Source organism: Anopheles nili, chromosome 2, assembly GCF_943737925.1.
Source record: "Anopheles nili chromosome 2, idAnoNiliSN_F5_01, whole genome shotgun sequence".
NCBI lineage: Eukaryota > Metazoa > Arthropoda > Insecta > Diptera > Culicidae > Anopheles > Anopheles nili.
Window position 1 is genome coordinate 2507501 of NC_071291.1, and position 21265 is coordinate 2528765.

General features: G+C 46.0%; 2 protein-coding genes across 2 annotated transcripts in view; one reads left to right on the forward strand and one right to left on the reverse strand.

Moving 5' to 3' along the window:
- LOC128730874 (dynein axonemal heavy chain 5) overlaps nucleotides 1-7203 on the forward strand; it is a 21405-nt gene extending 14202 nt beyond the window's left edge. The window contains exons 10-16 of the mRNA XM_053823961.1: nucleotides 1-145; nucleotides 304-3170; nucleotides 3329-3485; nucleotides 3735-3830; nucleotides 3960-4016; nucleotides 6743-6875; nucleotides 6950-7203. The exon at nucleotides 1-145 is cut by the window's left edge and continues 2785 nt beyond it. Of these exons, the coding sequence (XP_053679936.1) occupies nucleotides 1-145; nucleotides 304-3170; nucleotides 3329-3485; nucleotides 3735-3830; nucleotides 3960-4016; nucleotides 6743-6875; nucleotides 6950-7203 (3709 nt within the window). The remainder of the gene's footprint in view (nucleotides 146-303; nucleotides 3171-3328; nucleotides 3486-3734; nucleotides 3831-3959; nucleotides 4017-6742; nucleotides 6876-6949) is intronic.
- Nucleotides 7204-11212: 4009 nt separating this feature from the next.
- LOC128720592 (uncharacterized) lies at nucleotides 11213-17999 on the reverse strand. The gene is made up of 3 exons (XM_053814268.1): nucleotides 17901-17999; nucleotides 15971-16096; nucleotides 11213-11919 (listed from the first exon to the last, which is right to left on the reverse strand). The coding sequence occupies exons 1-3, from the start codon at nucleotides 17997-17999 to the stop codon at nucleotides 11332-11334; spliced, it is 813 nt and encodes a 270-aa protein (XP_053670243.1). The 3' UTR covers nucleotides 11213-11331.
- Nucleotides 18000-21265: the final 3266 nt, after the last annotated feature.

The window sequence follows — 21265 nt, forward strand, 5'->3', positions numbered from 1 at the left end:
CTACAACATGGACACAGCGCGCCGAGTTTGCGGTGACGTTGCCGGGCTTCTGTCGTGGACCAAAGCCATGGCGTTCTTTCACGGTGTCAACAAGGAGGTCTTGCCGTTGAAGGCTAACCTTATGTTGCAGGAAGCTCGACTAAGGGTATGTAAAGGGGCTGGTGGGCAGGTGTTTGAGCTGGGAAAGTTGGACTTTTTTTGGTTTCAGCTCGTTGTGTTTTGTACCTCGTATCCGAGACACTAGAATTCTGGCGTCTCGAGTACGACGTCATGTGTTTATTTCTCTCCCCACTTTGCTCGTAGATTGCGATGGAAGATTTGGCAGCCGCTGAAAACCAGCTGGCTGAACGAGAGGCGGCACTGCAGAAGGTTAAGGACCAGTACGACGCGGCGGTTTCGGAGAAGCAACGGTTGACGGATGCAGCGAACAGCTGCCTGCGTAAGATGACGGCGGCGACGGCGTTGATCAATGGTTTGGGCGGCGAGAAAGCTCGCTGGACGCAGCAAAGCAAGGAGTTCAAGATACAACTGGGAAAGCTGGTAGGCGATGTGCTGCTCGCAACAGGGTTTCTGTCGTACTGCGGGCCCTACAATCAGGAGTTCCGCTGTACGCTCTCGAAAACTTGGATGGAGATCCTAAAGACGCGCACCATTCCGTTCACGGCGAACCTGAACATCATAAGCATGCTTGTCGACTCGGCGACCATTTCCGAGTGGAACCTGCAGGGTCTACCAAACGACGAACTGTCGGTGCAGAACGCCCTGATAGTGACCAAGTCGAGCAGCTACCCGTTGCTGATCGACCCGCAGACGCAGGGCAAGCTGTGGATCAAATCGAAGGAGGACCAGAACGAGCTGCAAATCACCTCGCTCAATCACAAGTACTTCCGCACGCATCTGGAGGATAGCCTCTCGCTGGGCAGGCCACTGCTGATTGAGGACGTTGGAATGGAGCTGGACCCAGTCATTGACAATGTGCTGGAGAAGAACTTTATAAAGTCGGGCTCCATCGAGAAGGTGCTGGTCGGTGACAAGGAGTGTGACGTGATGCCCGGCTTCATGCTGTACATCACCACCAAGTTGCCGAACCCACCGTTCAGCCCGGAGATCAGCTCCAAGACATCGATCATCGATTTCACGGTGACTATGCGTGGCCTGGAGGATCAGTTGTTGGGGCGCGTGATTCTGATGGAAAAGTCAGAGCTCGAGGCGGAACGGGTGCAGCTGTTCGAGAGCGTCATGAAGAACCAGCGCAGCATGAAGGAGCTCGAGGGCAACCTGCTGTGTCGGCTCACGTCGACGGAGGGATCGCTGGTGGACGACGAGGCGCTGATCGAGGTGCTGCAGGAGACGAAAACGACGGCGGAGGAGGTGAACCAGAAGCTCAAGATATCGGAGGTAACGGAGAAGAAGATTATGATCGCACGCGAGGAGTTCCGTGCGGTAGCCGCCCGCGGATCGATACTGTACTTCCTGATCGTTGAGATGTCGAACGTGAACGTGATGTACCAGAACTCGCTGAAGCAGTTTCTGATCATTTTCGACAACTCGATCACCAAGTCGACTAAGAGCAACATCACGGAGGAACGCATCAACATCATACTGAAGTACCTGACGTACGAGGTGTGGGCCTTCACGAGTCGCTCTTTGTACGAGCGGCACAAGCAGCTGTTCACGCTGATGCTGGCTATAAAAATCGACTACCAGAAGGGTAACATCAGCCACGATGAGTTTATGGCGTTCGTCAAGGGAGGTGCCTCGTTGGACCTGAACGCGGTCACACCGAAGCCTTTCCGATGGATTCTGGACATCACGTGGCTGAACCTGGTCGAGATCAGCAAGCTCAAGACTTTCCAGGGCATCCTGAAGAAGATCGAGTACAACGAGCGCGAGTGGAAGAACTGGTACGAAACGGAGCGCCCAGAGCTGGAGGTAATACCGTGCGACTACGAGCACGAGCTAGATGTCTTTCGGAAGCTTCTATTGATCCGATCTTGGAGCCCCGATCGCACGATCTCCCAAGCTCGCCGATACATCGAAGCTTCCCTTGGTCAGGAGTACGGCGAGATGCATATACTCGACCTCGAGGTCACCTGGTCGGAGTCGGAACCGCGCACACCACTCGTCTGCATCCTGTCGATCGGTTCCGATCCGACAACCCAGATCGCCGTGCTGGCCAAGGTGAAAGGCATCGTGCTGAAGACGGTTTCGATGGGCCAGGGCCAGGAGTACCACGCACGCAAGCTGATGGGCGAGTGCATGGCGTCGGGCGGCTGGGTGCTGCTGCAGAACGTGCACCTTTCGCTGAGCTTCTGTAACGAGATCATCGACGTGCTGATCGAGACGGAACACGTGGCCGATTCGTTCCGGCTGTGGGTGACGACCGAGACGCATCCGCAGTTCCCGATCGGCCTGTTGCAGATGGCGATCAAGTTCACAAACGAGCCGCCTCAGGGCATACGGGCGAGCTTGAAGCGGAGCTATCTGGCATTCACGCAGGACTACTTGGACTACACGTCAGCACCCCAGTGGCCACCGCTGCTGTACACCGTTGCCTTCCTGCACTGTGTCGTCCAGGAGCGGCGCAAGTTCGGCCCGCTCGGGTGGAACATCCCGTACGAGTTCAACCAGGCGGACTTCTCCGCCAGCGTACAGTTCATCCAGAACCACCTGGACGAGATGGATCCCAAGAAGGGGGTATCGTGGCAGACGCTCTGCTACATGCTCGGTGAGGTAATGTACGGTGGGCGCGTCACCGACGACTTCGACAAACGGCTGCTGACCACCTTCACGCAGGTGTGGTTCAGTGAGCACCTGCTAACGCCGAGCTTCGAGTTCTACAAGGGCTACCGGGTGCCGATTTCGCGCAACATCCAGGTGTACGTCGACTACATTAACCAGCTGCCACCGACCGATACGCCGGAGGTGTTCGGGTTGCACTCGAACGCGGACATCACCTACCAGATTAACACGGCCAAGGGCATTCTGGATACGATCCTCAGCGTACAGCCTAAGGAAGGTGGCGGCGGAGCTGGCGAAACGCGCGAGAGCATCGTGTTCCAGCTGGCAAGTGACATGCTGCGAAAGCTGCCACCTCAGTACGTGGCGTTTGAGGTGAAAGAATCTCTCAGCCGGATGGGAGCGTTGCTTCCGATGAACATTTTCCTGAGGTAAGTTCCACAATGTGGGAAGAAGTTTGCCACAGGTAAATATATACATATGTAACAGTTTGCTCGAAGTTCGTACGGGATGAGAGAACGCACGAGTCAGACAGAAGCTGTTTAGAGGATACCAATTCGAATAATATTTAACCTCTGCTTTGCCTCAGACAAGAGATTGACCGTATACAGCGAGTAATCAACACGGTGTACAACAACCTGTGCGACCTGAAGCTGGCGATCGACGGTACGATCGTGATGAGTCAATACCTGCGTCAATCACTAGACGCCATGTACGATGCTCGCATTCCTGAGCGTTGGCAGAAGGTAAATTAGGTTTACGTTCAATCGTTGCAAGCCGCATTTTGCTTCTTTGCTTTTTTTCAGATGTGCTTTTTGAAAGCTTTATTCATTTCTAGCCGTTATAGCTTTGTATTTGACGTGATAGGAGGTGTTCCTTAATTGATTTTAGATGAATTTCGTTCAATTCTGCTTTGCCTGCCAACTTCGTCAACGATTGAGCTCTGGCGCATGTAGCTCCCAATTACCGATTCCATTTTTGATCCACTGTTTCAGATCTCCTGGGAATCGACCACGCTCGGCTTTTGGTATACGGAGCTGCTCGAGCGAAACCAACAGTTTCGCACTTGGATCAACAGTGACCGACCCAAGGTAGGAAGTCCGATTTGCTCGTGCATCCCCATAACTCATGGCTGCGTCAACTGACTCCGGAAATAACGCCGACATTAATGTTTCTGTCCATTGAGCTTTTCCATTTGCTTTCCGCCTGTATGTTCGTAGGTATTCTGGATGACTGGATTCTTCAACCAGCAAGGATTTTTAACCGCAATGCGACAGGTAAGTAGAGAAGAGCGTCTTGAAGTAGTTCGGTACGCCAAAGCGAACAGCTCAATACGCATGTTTATGCTTGATTATGATCCTTCCATGGAGGAAGATTTTCCTTACACCGTGGTGCCATAATAGAACGCGTTCAATCGTTCGCTGTAGGTGTGTTTGTTCGGTCGTAATTCAAGAATGCAAAATTGTATGGTCTCCTTCTCCTGGTCTTGTCGAAGCAAAAAGGGGTAGCCTCAACCTTTATAATTCGCTCGGTATCACTTGGTTTACCAATCGATAGGTGGTTCATTTCAATGCCAGGCCGATGCTAGTCACGCACTTCGACGAAGTCGTACGAAATGGTATTATGACGATCGTGTCTGGTATCAACATTATCCATTCGTTTTTTCCTTCTTTATTCACGAGAGATTTTCACAGATTCAACCTGGCCAGGCATGGTAGCAGAAGTTTGCATGGATCATTTCGCCTGTTAAATCAAACACAGGCAAGGCGACGTAAATTGCTAACGGAGAGATATGAGGAACATGATGAGATTGTTTCTCTTTATCGGTTGCTCTTTATTACAGAATAATTAGTTTCTATTCTACATCGCTTGGTGCTCTCGGATTGCAATAAACTTTAAGGCATTATTTTTTGCGAAAAATTTGCATAAATATTCGCCTCAATATTAACTACTTTCTATAACATCGAATTTTTCTATTACAAACATTGATTAACGAGAAAGTAGGTTAAAAATGGTGTAACATTAGAACTGCTGTTTTTATACCACTGTTTACATATAATAAAACATCGATAGTAAATGCCAACGGTTTTTGAAAAATTGTTGCTCTTGCATTATAATCTTTTACAAACACCTACTAAAGGGGTCACATGTTACGCTGGATCTCATTATCTCTTCAATGGAATGTTATTTTGTTTTTATTTTAACTAACTCCGTCGCTCATTTTGTTCGGTAGCTCAGGAAAAATGATTAACCGGCAAGGATACGCGAGAGAAAACCCCGCCATGTGATGCGTCAAAAGTGGTGCAAAAAAAACGTATCGCATCGCTCTACGTGACGGCCTGTTTACGCGTCCTGACGTCATTTTAGGCGTTCTTGACGAGGCCACGAGCTGTGCAGGACGGTGGGTGGGCAAGCAACCGGATGCGTTAAGTGTTCCTGCCGGTGTTGTCGTCGAGAAGGATTAATTTAATCATTAGCATCTCATCAGCCACATCGTGATGGAAGCAGCTTCACTTAGCTGTACTTGCGTTAGCGTTAGTATTAGCATCGGTCTTAAACTCATTGTAAATCTCTGAAGTATTTTAATTATGGCGTAATGAGGCAAAACAGGTGCTATGCGTTGTTATACACTGCATTTGTTGTGTATCCATCACGGTACTGGCACATTGGTGTGTCCTGGCATTGCTGAGCGAAAAGAAGATGAAGTATCAAGAAAACGGATCCGTTGATGAAGCCGATTACAATCATAATGATAACACTGTCGATGATGATGGACTTACATCAAGAGTGGATAGAATAATGGAACAGAGCCTTAGGCACGGATCTCTCTCACTCTCGCAGGAATGGTCCTGTTTTGTTTTGCCGTTGGTGAGGCGGAAGATGATTTACGGTAACGGCCCCTCATACGATATGGGGATTCGTGCCGTGTTTACCTAATAAGATGTAGCAGGACCAGCCGGGAAGAATTGTGGAGTCTCTTTTTCTCTGTTTTCACTCTGAGTATCCTTCGCTTGATGCTATCCACCTGCTTGCCAACGTGAGACGCGCGAAGTCGCTGCTCCTTGGAAAGTTGGCATTTGTTTGAGTTTCAAGTTAGTATTTTTGTCCAAGAGCCCCGATGATGTCACGCAAAACTCCTTGTGCGACGAGAATATCAATGCATGACGCGCATAAGAACGAGAGCGTGACGGAGAGCCTAGACGGATGAAGCCAGTGAGAGATTCAAAAGCATGGGCCAACCCATGCGTTCCCTCGGCTTTGTCAGGGATTTATGCACCGACTAACGAGCGGTAAACAATGGTGGCTGGTGCTTCGTACTAGGAGCGTGCGGTTGAAGCCTAACTAAAACTGGGGCCGGTTTGTTGGCTCACCGGACAGCACTTTGCCTCAACACGTTGCTCTCGGTGGGCAATTGAGTTACGGTGGTCCTCCATCTTGCGACTCCCCGTGGCAGCAGTTACTGTAGCCTTACAATGCTGTTTTTGGCGCTGGATGCACCTGCCGCAAGACGATGGCTTATGATGAAGAGACCATGCGGATAACCTCTTTAAGCCGGTACAAGCTCGCCCGCTGTCTGTTGATTGGACAATTCAATCGTTTTCCAGGTCGAGCTCAAAGATGAAACGATTTGTGAAAGAGTAGGCTATGCTTTTAGACTGGTGCGAGGGAATCGACATCAAAGCCAAGGTTAACTTGCATCGGATGATGTGCAAATTTTACGACTAATTGAAGCAAGAGTGGATTTATGAATAATGTGCATTTGAGGATGCATCTTTAAGCTTGATTTAAAGCCCTCTACAATGAATGTATTAATTTTTGCTTCTCTTTAATACGATGTTTGCTATTAAACTGTTTGTGACGCAGGACATTGACACCACCATGCAAATAAACTGGTGCTGGAACTTGGTGTAAAAGTGCTGATTGATTGTTTGTGTGTACAGGAATTGGTCTTGTGAGGTGATTTATGCGTTTTTTTTTCAATTCACATCGCCACCCATGACAGGAGGTAACGCGAGCCCACAAGGGCTGGGCCTTGGATTCGGTGGTGTTGCAGAATCAAATTACGCGCCACAACAAAGAGGATATCCACGACTCGCCCCAGGAGGGCGTCTACGTGTACGGCCTGTTTTTGGAAGGTGCGTGCTATTGCTTCCGCGGCTGTGTAATCGACGTTTATTTACGTTTGTCATTCGACTTCCATTTGGTACAGGTGCATCGCTCGACCGGCGAAGCGGTAAGCTTATCGAGTCGAAACCTAAGGTACTGTACGAGCAGATGCCGGTTATTTACATTTACGCGATCAACACGACCGCTGGTAAGGACCCGCGGCTGTACGAGTGTCCCATCTACCGGAAACCACAGCGCACCGATCTGAAGTACGTCGGTTCGATCGATTTCGAGACGGATTTCAATCCGCGCCACTGGACGCTGCGAGGAGTTGCGTTACTTTGCGACATCAAGTAGGCGCTGCATATTGGAGTGCATGTGTTTGTTGAAGCGTCATATATATTTTGCTGACAACATAATAATGGCACGTTTGACCGTCCCTAAATAAATAATAATAATGGCACGTTTGAATTCTCACCACCTTAAGTCGGTGCAGCGTTGTGACAGCGGTACAGGAAACAGGAAGTCGTTCATCGATTGGTGCAGAATGCAAGAAAAATGCAACGAACGAATATGCACAGATGTTTACGTAGCTTTCACAATGTTCAACAAACCCTTTGAAAATTGTTTGCGGTTTTTCTGTTGAAAAAAATATACAAAATTGTTCTTACTTTCAAAAGCTGTTAAAAGCAAACACAATTGTGATGCAGTTTAGTGTTCTACAGTTAGAGAGTTCTTTAGTCGTGTTTTACGATTGTTACAGCAAGTTGAGTTAATAAAAACAACCTTTCAAATTTGCACACAAAAAACACGAAGCATTTCTAGACGGTTTTGTGCGGAGTTCTTGGTGGAAACAAGCGCTAAGTAAGTATATCATTTTTATCGGGATCGAATGTCGTCTGCCGCACGCAGGACTGACTATCCAGCTACGAGAAATTCCAAGTCATAGAAAGCCTTGGCTAAGCATAGCAAGGTAGGCCTTGATCGTGTACCGGAAGAAATAAAGAAGAAAAAGAAAAAGTATATCATTTATAGTGTGAAATCTTACCTCTTTTTACTGCAAAAGAACGAGTTGTCCAACGAGAAGAATGTCATCAAGATGGTTGGCAATGTCGTTTTCATTTTTTTTAAATAGAATGATGATATTCTCTATCATCGCTACGAGATGATTCGGCGTTTGTGCTCTCAATAACATGTTGCTCTTAGAAATTAAATTCTTTATTTATACCATTTGTGTAGGTTGGCTTAGGTTCGGTTTTGTATCTTTCTTTGCTGGTTTGTCAGTATTTTCTCTTTATTTATATGAGCATGGAATGCTAGTTTTTTTTTTCTTTATAGTTCAAATACGTCAAGAATATGTACAATAGAGCAGTGGCATCGGCTCAGAGCTGCTGGTATGGATCGCTCAACTATATGCCATGGGAATTGTTAGCAATAGGTTTGGTTTGCGGTTTCGTTTATAAGTTAGTTATCTGGTTAGGTGGGTGTGAAGTTTCACGTACAAGAAAGTGTAGTATTCGCTTATCTTTCCAGTGCATAACATAGCGCCCATTTCACCCCATTTCAGTGCAGTATACTGTCGATGCTTTCCCCTCCGGTTAAGATTCCGAACCAGTTTGGATGCCCACTAATACTTCTTCTTAAAATCTGTCGACAGTTTCGCCATCAGTTATGCTCACATATTTGGACAACTATCTGTGTGCTTCCAATAATAGAACGTTTCGGGAACGTTTCTCCTCAAGCTCTCATGGATCTCTGGACCCTGATAGATTTATGATTATTGGTATAGCAGTTTGCTACTTCTATCTTCAACGGAATGCAAATCAATTCAGTGAGTAGATATCAGTGGAGCATTATTCTTCAACGATGCTTAAGATTGGTGATTCTTCTCTTTATTCTTTCCGGTCAAAGTGGTTAGTTTATATTAAGCATCACTGCGTAGAGGGTTGAGAGTTTTTGCTTTTCCCTCTCCCATTAGGCTTATTACTTTACCGCGGAAAACTGAAAAACGGTATCGTTTTCGGTTGCTGCCTGCAACAGACGCTAGCATTTTCCGGTTTCCCGGGCACTGTTTCTGGGTAGCAAGCTATGCTTTGTTTGTTTATTTTTTTGTCGATAGGTTTCCGCTCGCGCTAATTGGCTATTGACTACTGGCGAATTGCGATTTGTTTACACCTTACAAATAGCATTCAGTTTGCATTCACATTTTCTTAGCTGCCCATGGTTGCAGTATTGTTTGATTAACCTTTTTTGGATTCATAAATAATCATCTCTCCCCCAAAGAGCCCACAACTTCCTCCTGTACACTGCTTAGACGAGCAATTCATGTGAGGTTGAACGTAATAAAACATAAAGCATAATCGAATACTGTTTAGTTTGAAAGCTTCTATAATACTCGACATTCGTGTCTTATGACGTTAACGACGCATAATAATGTTTAACCCGACTCATAAACACACGCATCGCGAGGAGGAATACTTCAACTACACAGTCTTGCCAGCCACAAGATTAAAAGTGCGCGAAGGCTAACGTAATTCTATGTAACACCGGATAACACATAACGATCTTGTTATTACTTGTAGACGACTTCCAGCAAAGAAAGGGGGCTTTGAAAGAACGTAAAATGGTCGGTGAGGTAAAACGAACCAACAGCAATCAAGCCTGTCAAATGTCGACGAAGCACGCATTCTTCACGCAGCGTGCACACCTGGGTTGCTGTGGATACTTGGATCCTGGGGAAGCTGCGTGTCTTTCTCTCACGAGGCAACGGAGGTAACGTTGGCGACGACAAATGTTCGCCCGGGTCATTTTGTGGGTGGTGGCTTGTGCGAGTAATTTTCCACTCGTTGCATCCGCCTTTTTGGGGGGTTGTTTCATGGGGCTTTTCAGGCTGCTTCATTCCACGACTGGCTCAATGGGAGATGGAAAATGTTTTGGCTTCATGCCAAAACGTGAAATCCGGAAGATACACTCGTCAGAAAGCCTGGTATCTGTACGCGAGACGTGGATGCTAAAACACGGTGAAGGAAAGGGGTGAAGGTTGAGAGAAGGAACATTTTCGCTTTGTTTCGGTTGAAGGAAATACAGCGACAAAAAAAAATGAAAACACAATACACGGAAACGCCTCTTTTACCCTTCCACAGCAGTCATTAACAATTATGCGACCTGCTCTCCGGAAATGTCAGTGGCAACGTGGAATTTATTCATCGTGCAACCTCCCAGCAGGAGTCGGGGACGCTCTAGAAAGCACACCCGGTAAGGTCGTCCACCCCCACTGACGCAGCGGGACGAAAGATACTTCTAACACATTTTCAGCATCATCCACTACCGTCATATTTACCTTGAGCTAGCGGTGGAGCCATGAAGAAGAACCTTTTTTTGTGATGAATGGATTCAGGGAAAAAGAACAGGACCAACTATCGTGTAACAACAACAGGGAAGGCAATAAGGTGTGCGTGAAATTTTTCTTCATTTTCCCACCCCATATCTCCCGGCCGAGAAGAGAAGGCGTGGGATGCTCCATGAGTTACAGCCTACAGTGCTGCTTATCATCCGGCTGCCAAATGGCTCCCTGTCACGCATCGCTGGAAAATGCATCGTTATGCCCGTCCGCCGAAGCAGATACAACCGGTCTAACACTTACGCCGGTCGATAGAGGTATAGAAGTGTTATGTGTGTAAGGCTGCTTAACAATTCACCACTTTTCCACGGCATTATACGCACCACGTTGGGATTATCCGAAGCAAAGCTATGGTAGCCGTATTGGCGTAAAATCGGAGCAGCTTTCTTGACACTTAACCACAGCCTATTTCGATAGCTTTCTTAAAGTGGACTTTTTTGGTGGAATGAAAAAACAGAGAGTTCACAAATTGAAAAAAAAAATCACTAACGCTAACGTCATAAGTCCAGGAATCGCCGTGAAAATTCTAGCTCAAAAAAAACTCTACCAATCAGGCCGTCACTCCCCGTCGTTTTTTGGGACGACCTATTCAGATTGGGACAAGCAAGGATTTCAAACTACCAGCGGCGCGGTATCCCATGGTTTTGCAATCGCTTTGGCGCTGATTGATGTGACGCGCCCGAGTGCGTCTACAGGTTTGGTGAGAATAAATTGGTAAACTTTTGCGGCGGTAAATCGTGGTTATTTGTTCTGCGCCGTGGTGCCTTTCTTTCTTTGCACGCCGCGCCGTAGGATCCCCACGGGGCCATCTAATTTGTAAATAGAGGTTTCGTCAGTTACGTTCACCATTTGCCTGTTGTGGCGGTCGTTACTCTTTTGTGTTTCTCTTTATTAGTCGCTCGTATAAGTACACGCGACGCCGTGTGAGCGTATGTGATATTTTGTAGGATTTTTGTTTCGTTTTGGCATTCCAAGATATTCAAGTACCTGCGGTCAGATTCGAGGTGAAGATAGCGCTAGTTCCAGAACCGGTCGTGTAGAGGGCGTCGTGTCGAGTGGGTCGTTGCCGCAGAGAGGACATGGGTTTAGTTTGCGTATCGGCTTTTGTACATACCGTAGACGTACCGTGGGCCGAACTCACCCCCAGTGGTCCGCTCATTCGGCGTCTGCTGATTGGTCTCCAGAGCGCCATTACTGCCGCTCACCGGTTCCTCGTCCTGTTCGTCGTTGACGCCATTCTCGTCGGTGCTGTCCTGCTGCTCCTGGCCGGCCGCAAGCGATTGCCTGAGAGCTTGTTCCTTCGTCTTGAGATCGTCCTGTTCGTTGTTGAAGTGACCATGCAGCGTTTGGCGCTGAGACGGTTCCGCATCCGGTTGAGGTTGTCCTGTCAGAATGCCGTTCTCGTTGCCAGAGAGCGAGGATCGATCGTTGGCGGTGTGGGCCCGATGTGGCTTCCGGTCCTGTGCCGCTAGCTGGTTATAGCGCATGAATGCCTCGACCATCGCATCCAGTTCATCTGTGGCCTGAGTACGACCACGAACCGGATCTGCAGCGATGCGTTGACTATACGCCTTGCGATCGTAGCTGGAATAGTTGGGCGGGTATTCTCCTCCATCGTACATGTTGCTGCTGCGCTTTCCGATTTCTCTCAGCAGGGCCTTGTTTAGTTCCACCTGGTGGGGACGAAGAAAAAGAAGTAGACGCAATGTTAGTACCATCGCTTGACAGGTTACTCGCTTTCATTTCAACATCTGCCGATGATGAATCCAATTAATGAAACCGTGTTTTCATTAAACCGTCTCCCTGTGAGAGGTGTTCTTGCAAAATCGTTCTGAAATAATATCACACCTGTGCTAGCAGACTACCGTTCGTGGCGGAGAGTGGCCATTTTCCTACGCTGTGTGTTTAACAATTCGACCGAGAAAATCAAAGCCGACGAGCCGACGATGTTTTATCCGCCCTTGGTCCCGTTCTCTGCAGCTCCGTTCGTTCCGGGCCCGTTTTCCGGTGACAATTTTATGAACCCGGGGAAACTTTCATTTTTATTTCCACCTGGCCGCTTTGCTACTTTCCAATCACTTCCTTCCTTCTACCATTGTCTTTCGCCGTGCCAGGACCGTGCCTGCCATCTATACGCGTATCCATTGTTGCGCGAACGGTGGTACTGATTTTTATTCCATTTCCTGACACGAGCCTTTCCCACGAGAAATAATTTCATTGCCCCATCCACCGGCTGGTCGGGCAATGCGAGCAGGAAACGGGAAAATATCATTTCCGGCCTGCAGCATCATTAGCCGGGCTTGATTAAGTCAGCCAAACGATGGTCGGCGGGTGGATTTCCAGTCGTGCTTTTTTCTAGTTCTTTTTATTCTCTCGTTGTTAATTTCAGCTCCTAAACCATGCTGCAGTAAGGCAGAAGGGAGAGAAAAAAAATCTTCCAGCCTGCCTGACAAAAAAGAAATGCAATGAATAAATTGAAAATTGAGCCATTTACCGTAGCCATACAAATTGCAGGTCTCAGGTATGGCAAGCGAGACATGGCAGAGTCGTGTTTTTTTTTGTTCGCCATCTAACTAGCACAATCAATCATAAACGATGCTAATTAATGCACAGGAAATGCGAAGATCGCTGTTGTATTTCCAAGCCGATCGGAAGTCTTTGAAGTCTCGAAGCTCAATTAGCCCCTCCCGGATCGTATCCGGGCGGGTAATGAGCACAGATGTAAATCAAATAAAACCCATCAATAGGTAAGTCCTGTTCGGCACAGATACGTTCAATCAGGTATCAGGTGGGTAAAACAACTGCAATAGTTGCCCTCATTTGCTCAGAATTGCAGAAATATTCTCGCATATAATTCCTAACGCTAAAGTCCTATTGATTGACGTCACCGGCTCCATTTATACGGAGATTCTTCTGCCACATTCCTAAACATTGTCTCACATAGTAATCGCACATTAGAATCCAATCTCAGAGGATGTTAAAAAAATCCGATTTCACTGCATGTCCCAGCGCACGCACGCGTTCCTGCTCACTGCAGAACGAAATTGTGTCAAATTTCAATGAAATAACAATTTGCATTTCCGCATTTCCGCCACATATACGGTTGGTAATGATGAGCATCGACGTCTCACGTTGTGTGACGTTTCGGCTTACGCAAATTGGAATCATTACAGTTTGATGGGATGTTTGCGTGCGTAAGCGGTCGATCGTTTTTGCCCCGGGCCGAGGCTGATGTGTGTATGTGTGTTTTTATGCCTTTTCTTTGCGAGCGACCTTCCACTGTCGACATGGAAAATCCTCGACCAATTCGTCGTGCCGAACGTTCACACCAATTGACGACGAATCGCCCGAAATAAACACCAACCGTGTAATGGAGACAAAACGGGCCAAAACTTGATGTAAGCTAGCCACAACGGGCTTCGCAAGTGGCGTCGATATTTCTAGGACCTGATTTGATAGAGACGTTGAAGATCAACACATAACAACATATCAAAAAAATATATAATGCTTGCCCTACCACCAGATTAGAAAATAAAATCCAATTTGCGTTGGATGAAAGTCCCCAAACAGAGAGATAGAGCGAGAGAGATAGAGAGAGCGCTGTCTCATATCCTGTCACCGGAGAAAGCGCAGCCGGGTACGACAGCCACATACCGATTGACGGCGTGTTTCAGGAATATTTAAAGCGAAAATGTCAATTTCCTTCGATTTCATGTAACATTATTTCATTTCGCTGTAATCACGGTATCAATGTAAATGTCACCAAGTAGCGTGCTGCTCTGATGCGTGATCTTTACGAGGCGCTTCTTTGACCTGCCGGTCGAAACAAACGCACGCCAACGACAATAACGTGAGGGGAGCCATGTAATTTCTTCTAAACGTACAGTTCCCTTTCATGTTTGTTTCCTTTTCGCGACACGTGTAAGGGAACTTGGCTGGAAAACGTCATTACCCAAAAATAGCCAACAATTTCCCGTTTGAATCGATCAAATTCACGCTTGAAGTTGGTTCGTTTTCGCTTTCCTTCGAGCATTGGTCCGGATTTTCACCACACAGAGCGTTTGCAGATCGAAAAAGTTTCCGCAATCTGTACAATCGTTTCAGTACTAGCGAGTAGCGTACACCGATAAACACGACTAACTGATCCCATGAACATAAGCGTGTTATGCGAAGGATTCGACGAGCACCGGGCAGCGCATAATGGCTTGTACAAGCTGCCAAAGAAAACAAGCAGCGCTATTAGGGTATAGTTTGAATGCAAGCCCGATTTTGCACTTCTACAAATGGCGTTCTTGGAGATGAAAACATTTATCGGAAAGTGTAAGCAAACTTTTCCAATTTAAAACAAACGTTCGTACGATAAATATTTCGTTTACCTTTGGAATCGTCGAAAACCATCTTAAAGCTTTCATTTAGCTTGAAGGATTATTTTGCATGTGACCAGTATTTAACCAGCATCAGTTACAAGTTACTCTTTTTATTATGTGCCCTATGTCCTTATTTAGCGGAAAGAACTAGATGCTAGGAAAGAAATTTTTTTTAGTTCATAAAGCGTTGAAGTCAAACAGCTTCCCTTTCAGAGTAACTTGTGTCCTGTAACCAAAGCACGTGCCACTGTACGCACTGTTGGTAGGTTTCTTTGAGGTAATTTCTAATGAAAAAATATGTTTTCTCCAGTCTCGGAAGCAACTGCTTGCGTAAGTAGAGAAACATCACGCTTCTGTGTAATATTCGGTTAGGGCACATAAGCTTTGGCGTTGGTGTTGATTTGTTGGAATAACGAGGCTCTTACCCTCGGCTCAGGGTAATTGAACCAATCCCCAAAAAGAAGCAACAAAGAGATCGATTTATTGAATGTGCAATCAAGAGCATAATGATTCAAAAATGAAGTTCCTAATAATTGGGTGCTTTCGGTAGTATTGCCTCTGCTTTATACACCAATCGAATGAAAGGGTCCTGATAGGGATTTTTTCTTCAATATCCTGCGCATCTTTAGACACATGTTGTGCTTCCACGTGAGACGTGTTGATGGTTATTTCGTAAGGAATTAAATAAAGAACTACCAAAATGGCGCACCCAAGTGGAACGGATCATGCTGCTTCCACGAAAGAATTTCACCTACAGAAAGCCACTCTCCCATACGTGGCACGTAGGCGAATCGAAACGTAAACACTACAACCGTAACCCGAAGGAAAAGGTTTTTCCCTCATCATAAATCATAATGTATTCTCGAAGTACCCTTTCGGGGCCGACGCGGTGTCTGGCTTAGCTTCTTAACGCCCAAGATCGAGAACAGCGGATTACATAGGAGCTGTTGACAGCCCATGTCCAGATTCTAAGACTTCGAGGGTGAGCTTAGTTTGTTACGAGCAATGAGATCTTAAAGCTAGAAGCAGAAAGCAACGTGTACTGTTTGCTTCGTGTACTTTAATTTGAATCCCTTTCATATGTCTAGGATCGAGATAACATACAATTTTGTAACGCACCGTCTCGTATAATAAGGATAATTTCTAAATACAACCGATAGCTGTATGTCCCCTGTATTTAAGCACCATCGCGGCCAAAAGGATGAGCCTGAAAACGTGAGAGAATGACCGCCCGTTGGCAGAATCGATGGTTATGGATAAACAGGCATAAGTAATACTTTTTGTTCGTTCATTCGCCATGGTCGAATTTTCAGATAAAAATCATCAACATTACAGCAATGCCACGACGCATTCCTACCTGTCTGGTGTTTTCGCGCATCTGCCTTCGTGCCATCTCGAGGATGATCCGTTGCCGTAGCACGTCGAGTGGGTTGACGATCGACAGCGACGGTTTCGTCCGTTTCAGCGACAGCAAACGATTATCCTACCGAATCGTGGAAAAAAAAACAAGATGAAAATGATAATTAGCAAATGATTACATCGACAGATTGCACTGTAACACACATTTGAGATCGTTTTAACCGCATTTTATTAGGATAACAAATACGAACGTAAACACGCGAAAAAAAACCTGTAAACGCATCACTCAACGTCTCCATCGCGTCACCTGCATGGATGTAACCGTCGAGTGCATCAAATTAATTTCATCACAACGTACCGCCACTAAGTATCCTTCGGTTATGGACAATGGGCTGCCAAGGACCCCATTATCCCAGCAAAACCATTCAAGGCACCGCACCTCCGTTCGATGCACGTGCTCATCACCGTGTGGCAAGGGAAAATGAAACTTACAACGCGATGCGGGATGCAGCGTGCCCACTTGCCTGTGATGGGTGCAACCGACCGGCCGACCGACCGACCGACCGACCTGGTCCCTCACGGACGCTTCCGGGCGTGTGAGGAGCGCAATTCACTAGGCTACTACTGAACACTAGCTAGGAGGAGGGTCAGGAAACCCCGGGGCGATGCAGTCGCGCTGGAAATGGTACAATTTCCCAAAGCACTTCGAATACTGGAAAACGGTTGAATAAATCACATAAACACTGTCCGCTGCATTCGTCGCATTCGCAGGTGCAACAGCAGGGTTGGGTGAGCGTGCACGCGTACTTGTCGCCCATGATGGGCCATGCTTCGGTGGGCAGATTCGCAAGAATAGGAGGTGGCATTGTTTCGGAGCTCCTGCAACGCATACCGGTACGCGGGACGGCGACATAGTCAAGGGAAATTAGACATTAACTGAACAATCTGAGGCAGCTACACACCCGCCAACGTTTCCTAGTCCCACGTTTGTATTTTTCTGGAAACTGGCCATGCTATGGAAGTTACACAAGATATTGTTGTTCAGTAACATCCAACAGCAGAAATGTGTATTGTCCAGGGACTTCACCAAGAGCTGCGGGTGTCCTTTAATTTGACTAGTTACATGTTGAAAAACAGAATGCATATTTACATGACGGTAGGTTTGACAACCTACTTACAACTCTAAACCTGGGAAGTGATTATCAATACAATTATTTCCTTAACTCAACACTTAAAGTTAATGGTCCTTAGCTGAATGAGCTCGCGAACATGCGAGTAATTTAACTATCTGATCCGCGACGGTTGATTAATTTCGTTCGTTGTCGGTTTCAACTGGAAAGCTACACCTGGCCTTGTCCGTGAACAATTAGGCACGTTCGTATCATACGATCAAAAAGATGAACCACAAGTGAAATTTCGCCCAAATTGGCACGGTAACATGGTACACCATGACGTCGCAGACTAGCTGCGGGTATGCATGAAACGGTCTTGTTTTTCATTCAACTAATCGGCTGAGACAGTTCTTCTCTGGAAGTCAACGTCATCACCGTCGGTGTAGATACCACGCGCCACAGGCACTAGCTGTTGGCAGCGCAGTTCACACGCTTTTTCCCTCGACCGGATACCGACAGCTATACTAATTAACTGTCATTTTAACGCAAACCGGTTGACAGATGTAGTGACTGATTGCTTGGATGACAGATGCTGAAGGAGACAGATTAGTGCACTAGTAATCGGGACAGTGCGTGCGGTTAAGGATGAATGAACGTGTGGACCATCTCAGGAGAATGACTTATTGTAGATAGTTTAATATTTATAAAGGGAAAAAGATTGACGGGTTGTCAACAGAGCCACCGAGGATAAAGCGTATGTGGTATGTGTTGTATGTGGTTATCATTGCTATTTATATAAGATCGTTTAAAGCCTACCTGCAAAACTCTAGTGTCACTGTACGGTAGTGCAGACACCTGCAGGCTAACGCACACCAGCACCATAACGGCCGTCCAGAGTGACAACGTATTCTTCATTTTGCTGAAAGTAAAGGATACAAGCAATAAAAAAAGATCAACCTCGTGTAATGAATGAGAAACCCGCGTTGGCGTCAATGTGGACCGATAGTTGGTTTGAAATGATTCAATTAAGCATTTGATTTCGGGTGTCGAATGGATGCCAAATTACAGAGATCCCAACTATCGCCCTTGGGTTCATTTTTCGATGTTTGTTTGGGGATAATCAGCCACATCAAAAATAGCTAGGTATATATTTTCTTTTATTTAGGTCAAGAGTATTGATTGCGTTGCTAAATCTGAACAGATGAAATAGAATGCATCATGAAGTACCAATTGCTGTGGTGCGAATTACCATTCGCGAACAATTAATCATAATTGAATGTAAATAGAGCTTGGTCAATTATATCATAACGCACCTTGTTAAACGGCAGGTAGATTGAACAATCATTAAACACAAATTTTCAATTATATTTGTTCATCTGGCATTGTTGATTTTGAAACATTTGAATTATCGATGGCAATTTATGACTCGCCGATCAAATACAATTTGTCATCCTCATAATGCGTGAGTCAATTTTTCATTACTTGCAAATATTCCATATCCATTTCGGTAGCAGGCAAATAAAAACAGGTTTGCGTTTGGGTCTAATTCCATTAATTTGATTTAAATGCAATGATCCATCGTCCAGCGTGGACACTCAGTGCCGTTGGTCCATTATCCTTTGCCCTATTCCATTTAGCCATCGTGTATGCAACAGTTATGACGCGTGCCGGGTCAGAAAATTGCGGCCACCGGCGGCTATCAATCAACGCACACGTTGGGCGATGGCCGTCTTCATTAAAGTTGCATGGTGTCATTTTTCACCACGAACCAGCCTTTATTCGCGCTGGTGGACAGCATGAACCACTCACCATAGACTGGCAGGTTTTAATCACTCGACAAGCCACTCTTATTTTCTTTTCCTAAGCGACAGCTAGCTTATGTGTCAGCAGTAATTTCTTCTATAAGTAGTATTTAGCACAATGAAGGTAATGATTATGACATTAAGACAATCAAACGTATCGCAGACGCGAGTGTTAGCTTTTAGATTTGAATTATTATCACTCGCAAAGCTTTGCAATTCACTATGCAATTCACTTACAGATATGAGATTTGAGGATATTATTTGATCACTCTATGTCTTTTTAACAACACATGCAGCAGTTTATCCCCATTTGCACCACCGATCGATCTTCATCGTAGACAGCCGAAAGCCAAACTGACCGCTTCGAAGACAGAAAACAGCTTCTTTAAATAGAGAATCAACGGATCATCCGATGTCCGAGGAACATCCCAATTCCGTTGATAACTGCGGGCAGACGGGTTGCTTTTTGATGAATAATATTTGTGTAAGGTATAAACATCATGCAAGGTGAAGAAAATAACGCAATAATATGATAGGATGCTGGGATGGTTGTATGTGACTTTTCACGCATCATTTTTTTTCATTTTGAGACTGGGAAAAACTAGTGTGAATCATATTCAAAAGGATGCCCAGCCCATTTCGTTTCTGTTTATATCAGTTAGTGCAAACAGTTTTTTACATCGTTGAAGCATTTTAAGTTCCATGCTTGCTTTCTGGCAGCTCAAATAAGTTATATTTTATCCAACGCACTAAAAACAAATTCCAGAAAACAGTCGCGCAACGTTCATATTTTTTATGGTGCAAAGGTCTATCAGTCTCGGCACGGCATAAGAGAAACTTTTACGAAACCATATCAAGGCGTCAAATAATTATCATTTTGAATTAAAGAGAAATGCTTGCGAAACAAGAACGTGAATGAAAAGATTCGAAACCATCCAGAAGCTCAACCAAGAAGTCAGAGAGGAAGAAACAAAACTTTTCAAAACTGTCGCCTCACCAAACAACGTCAACGAGGTGGGCCGTTTGCGTCAGATGGTAATTTTGTTCGAATTTATTTTCGTCCCTTCTGAATGGGGGGAACTACTGCGGGATGCGGGCAGATCCGGTGCAAATTGATAAAGTGTACACTCGCCTGGTACTCATGGTTTGGAATTGGTGCAAAATAAATAGACAGACCGCCGCTGGATGGGCCACCCGATGCACCAGATGTGTTTGTTGGACGCACCACTTCCCGGAACCCTCGCAGACTCTCGAGAGTGTCAATTGATTTATTAGTGCAAAATTTTGCCACCCATCGTGTGCTTTTTTTGATCTTCAATTAGATGCTCCATTCCAGTGCAAACGATAATAAAAGTAAACGATGTGCATTGTTGCCATTATTGATCGGGCGACATCAATTCCATAGCCCATGGAAGCCAATTTGTTTTCGCTTTGTAAAACAACATGCAAACGGCTTCAATCGAGCATTAGCGATCGTTGGCGGAGAGTTGGTTTGATGGTGATAGCAATTTACAGCGAGTCCTGTGGGGTTTAGGAATCCGATTCGCCAAAGCTGGGCCGGAAAAAAGGGAAAACCAACTGGATCGACGGTACGGTTAACGTCTTGAAATAACTTCTCATCGCTCTGAATCGCGATGCTGCAAGGAAAAGGCGGTTCAGGCATTGGTATTGATTTCGCTGCAAGTGGTAAAGTAATTTAGTAACTTACTCCTAAACCTAAAGCGTGACCTACTTCTGCAGGCCATGCAGACCATCACAGATTGCAGAATGCATCAGAAAGCGTGCGATTGTGGAGTAACTTTCCATAGAAAGTTGCATCACGAAGCGTTGGAATGATGAAAAGAAAAAACTGCTCCATTTTGTTCAATTTTGTTCGTGCTTTACGGCCCTCGAGCAGACATATTTTAGGTCAACCTTAAACTACGAGGGAGAGTGCCTTAGATTGAACACATTCTTCAATTAAGCTCGCTTGATCGGTGTTGAGTGAGAAACACAAGTTGGATGATTTGTTTCTTATCGGAATGACTTGTTTTAAGGTCTGTAATGCGAAACAATCGCACCCGTTTGTCGGTTGTCTTGTGAGATGTCTAACAAGATCCGTTCTCAGCGCTAGCCCGGACGCTCCTTTGAAAGCTGTGTCACTATTGCTCTTTTCCTCTGATGTTCACTCGACGCGGACTTTCAACGGTGAGTGCCATGTGCAGCAGCAAATGGAGCAATTTCGCCTCGGAACCGGTACGAATGCCTGAAATTGCACTTCCTAGAAGGCGCCGGGAACATGATCGTTTCCGCCCACCAGCGGTCGGTGGGTCGTGGTAAGCAAACAGCGTCTTACGCCACAGGACCACGGGAAAAAAAATGGCAGACCACAAACGAACC

Bases quoted from the DNA above. Each gene is read 5' to 3' on its own strand.
- LOC128720592 (XM_053814268.1), bottom strand. From the start codon at position 17,999: ATGAAGAATACGTTGTCACTCTGGACGGCCGTTATGGTGCTGGTGTGC. The intron at 16,097-17,900 runs GTAGGCTTTAAA...ACGATTCGGTAG, and splicing joins GTGACACTAGAGTTTTGCAG to GATAATCGTTTGCTGTCGCT. The intron at 11,920-15,970 runs GTAGGAATGCGT...CGTCCCCACCAG, and splicing joins TGCGCGAAAACACCAGACAG to GTGGAACTAAACAAGGCCCT.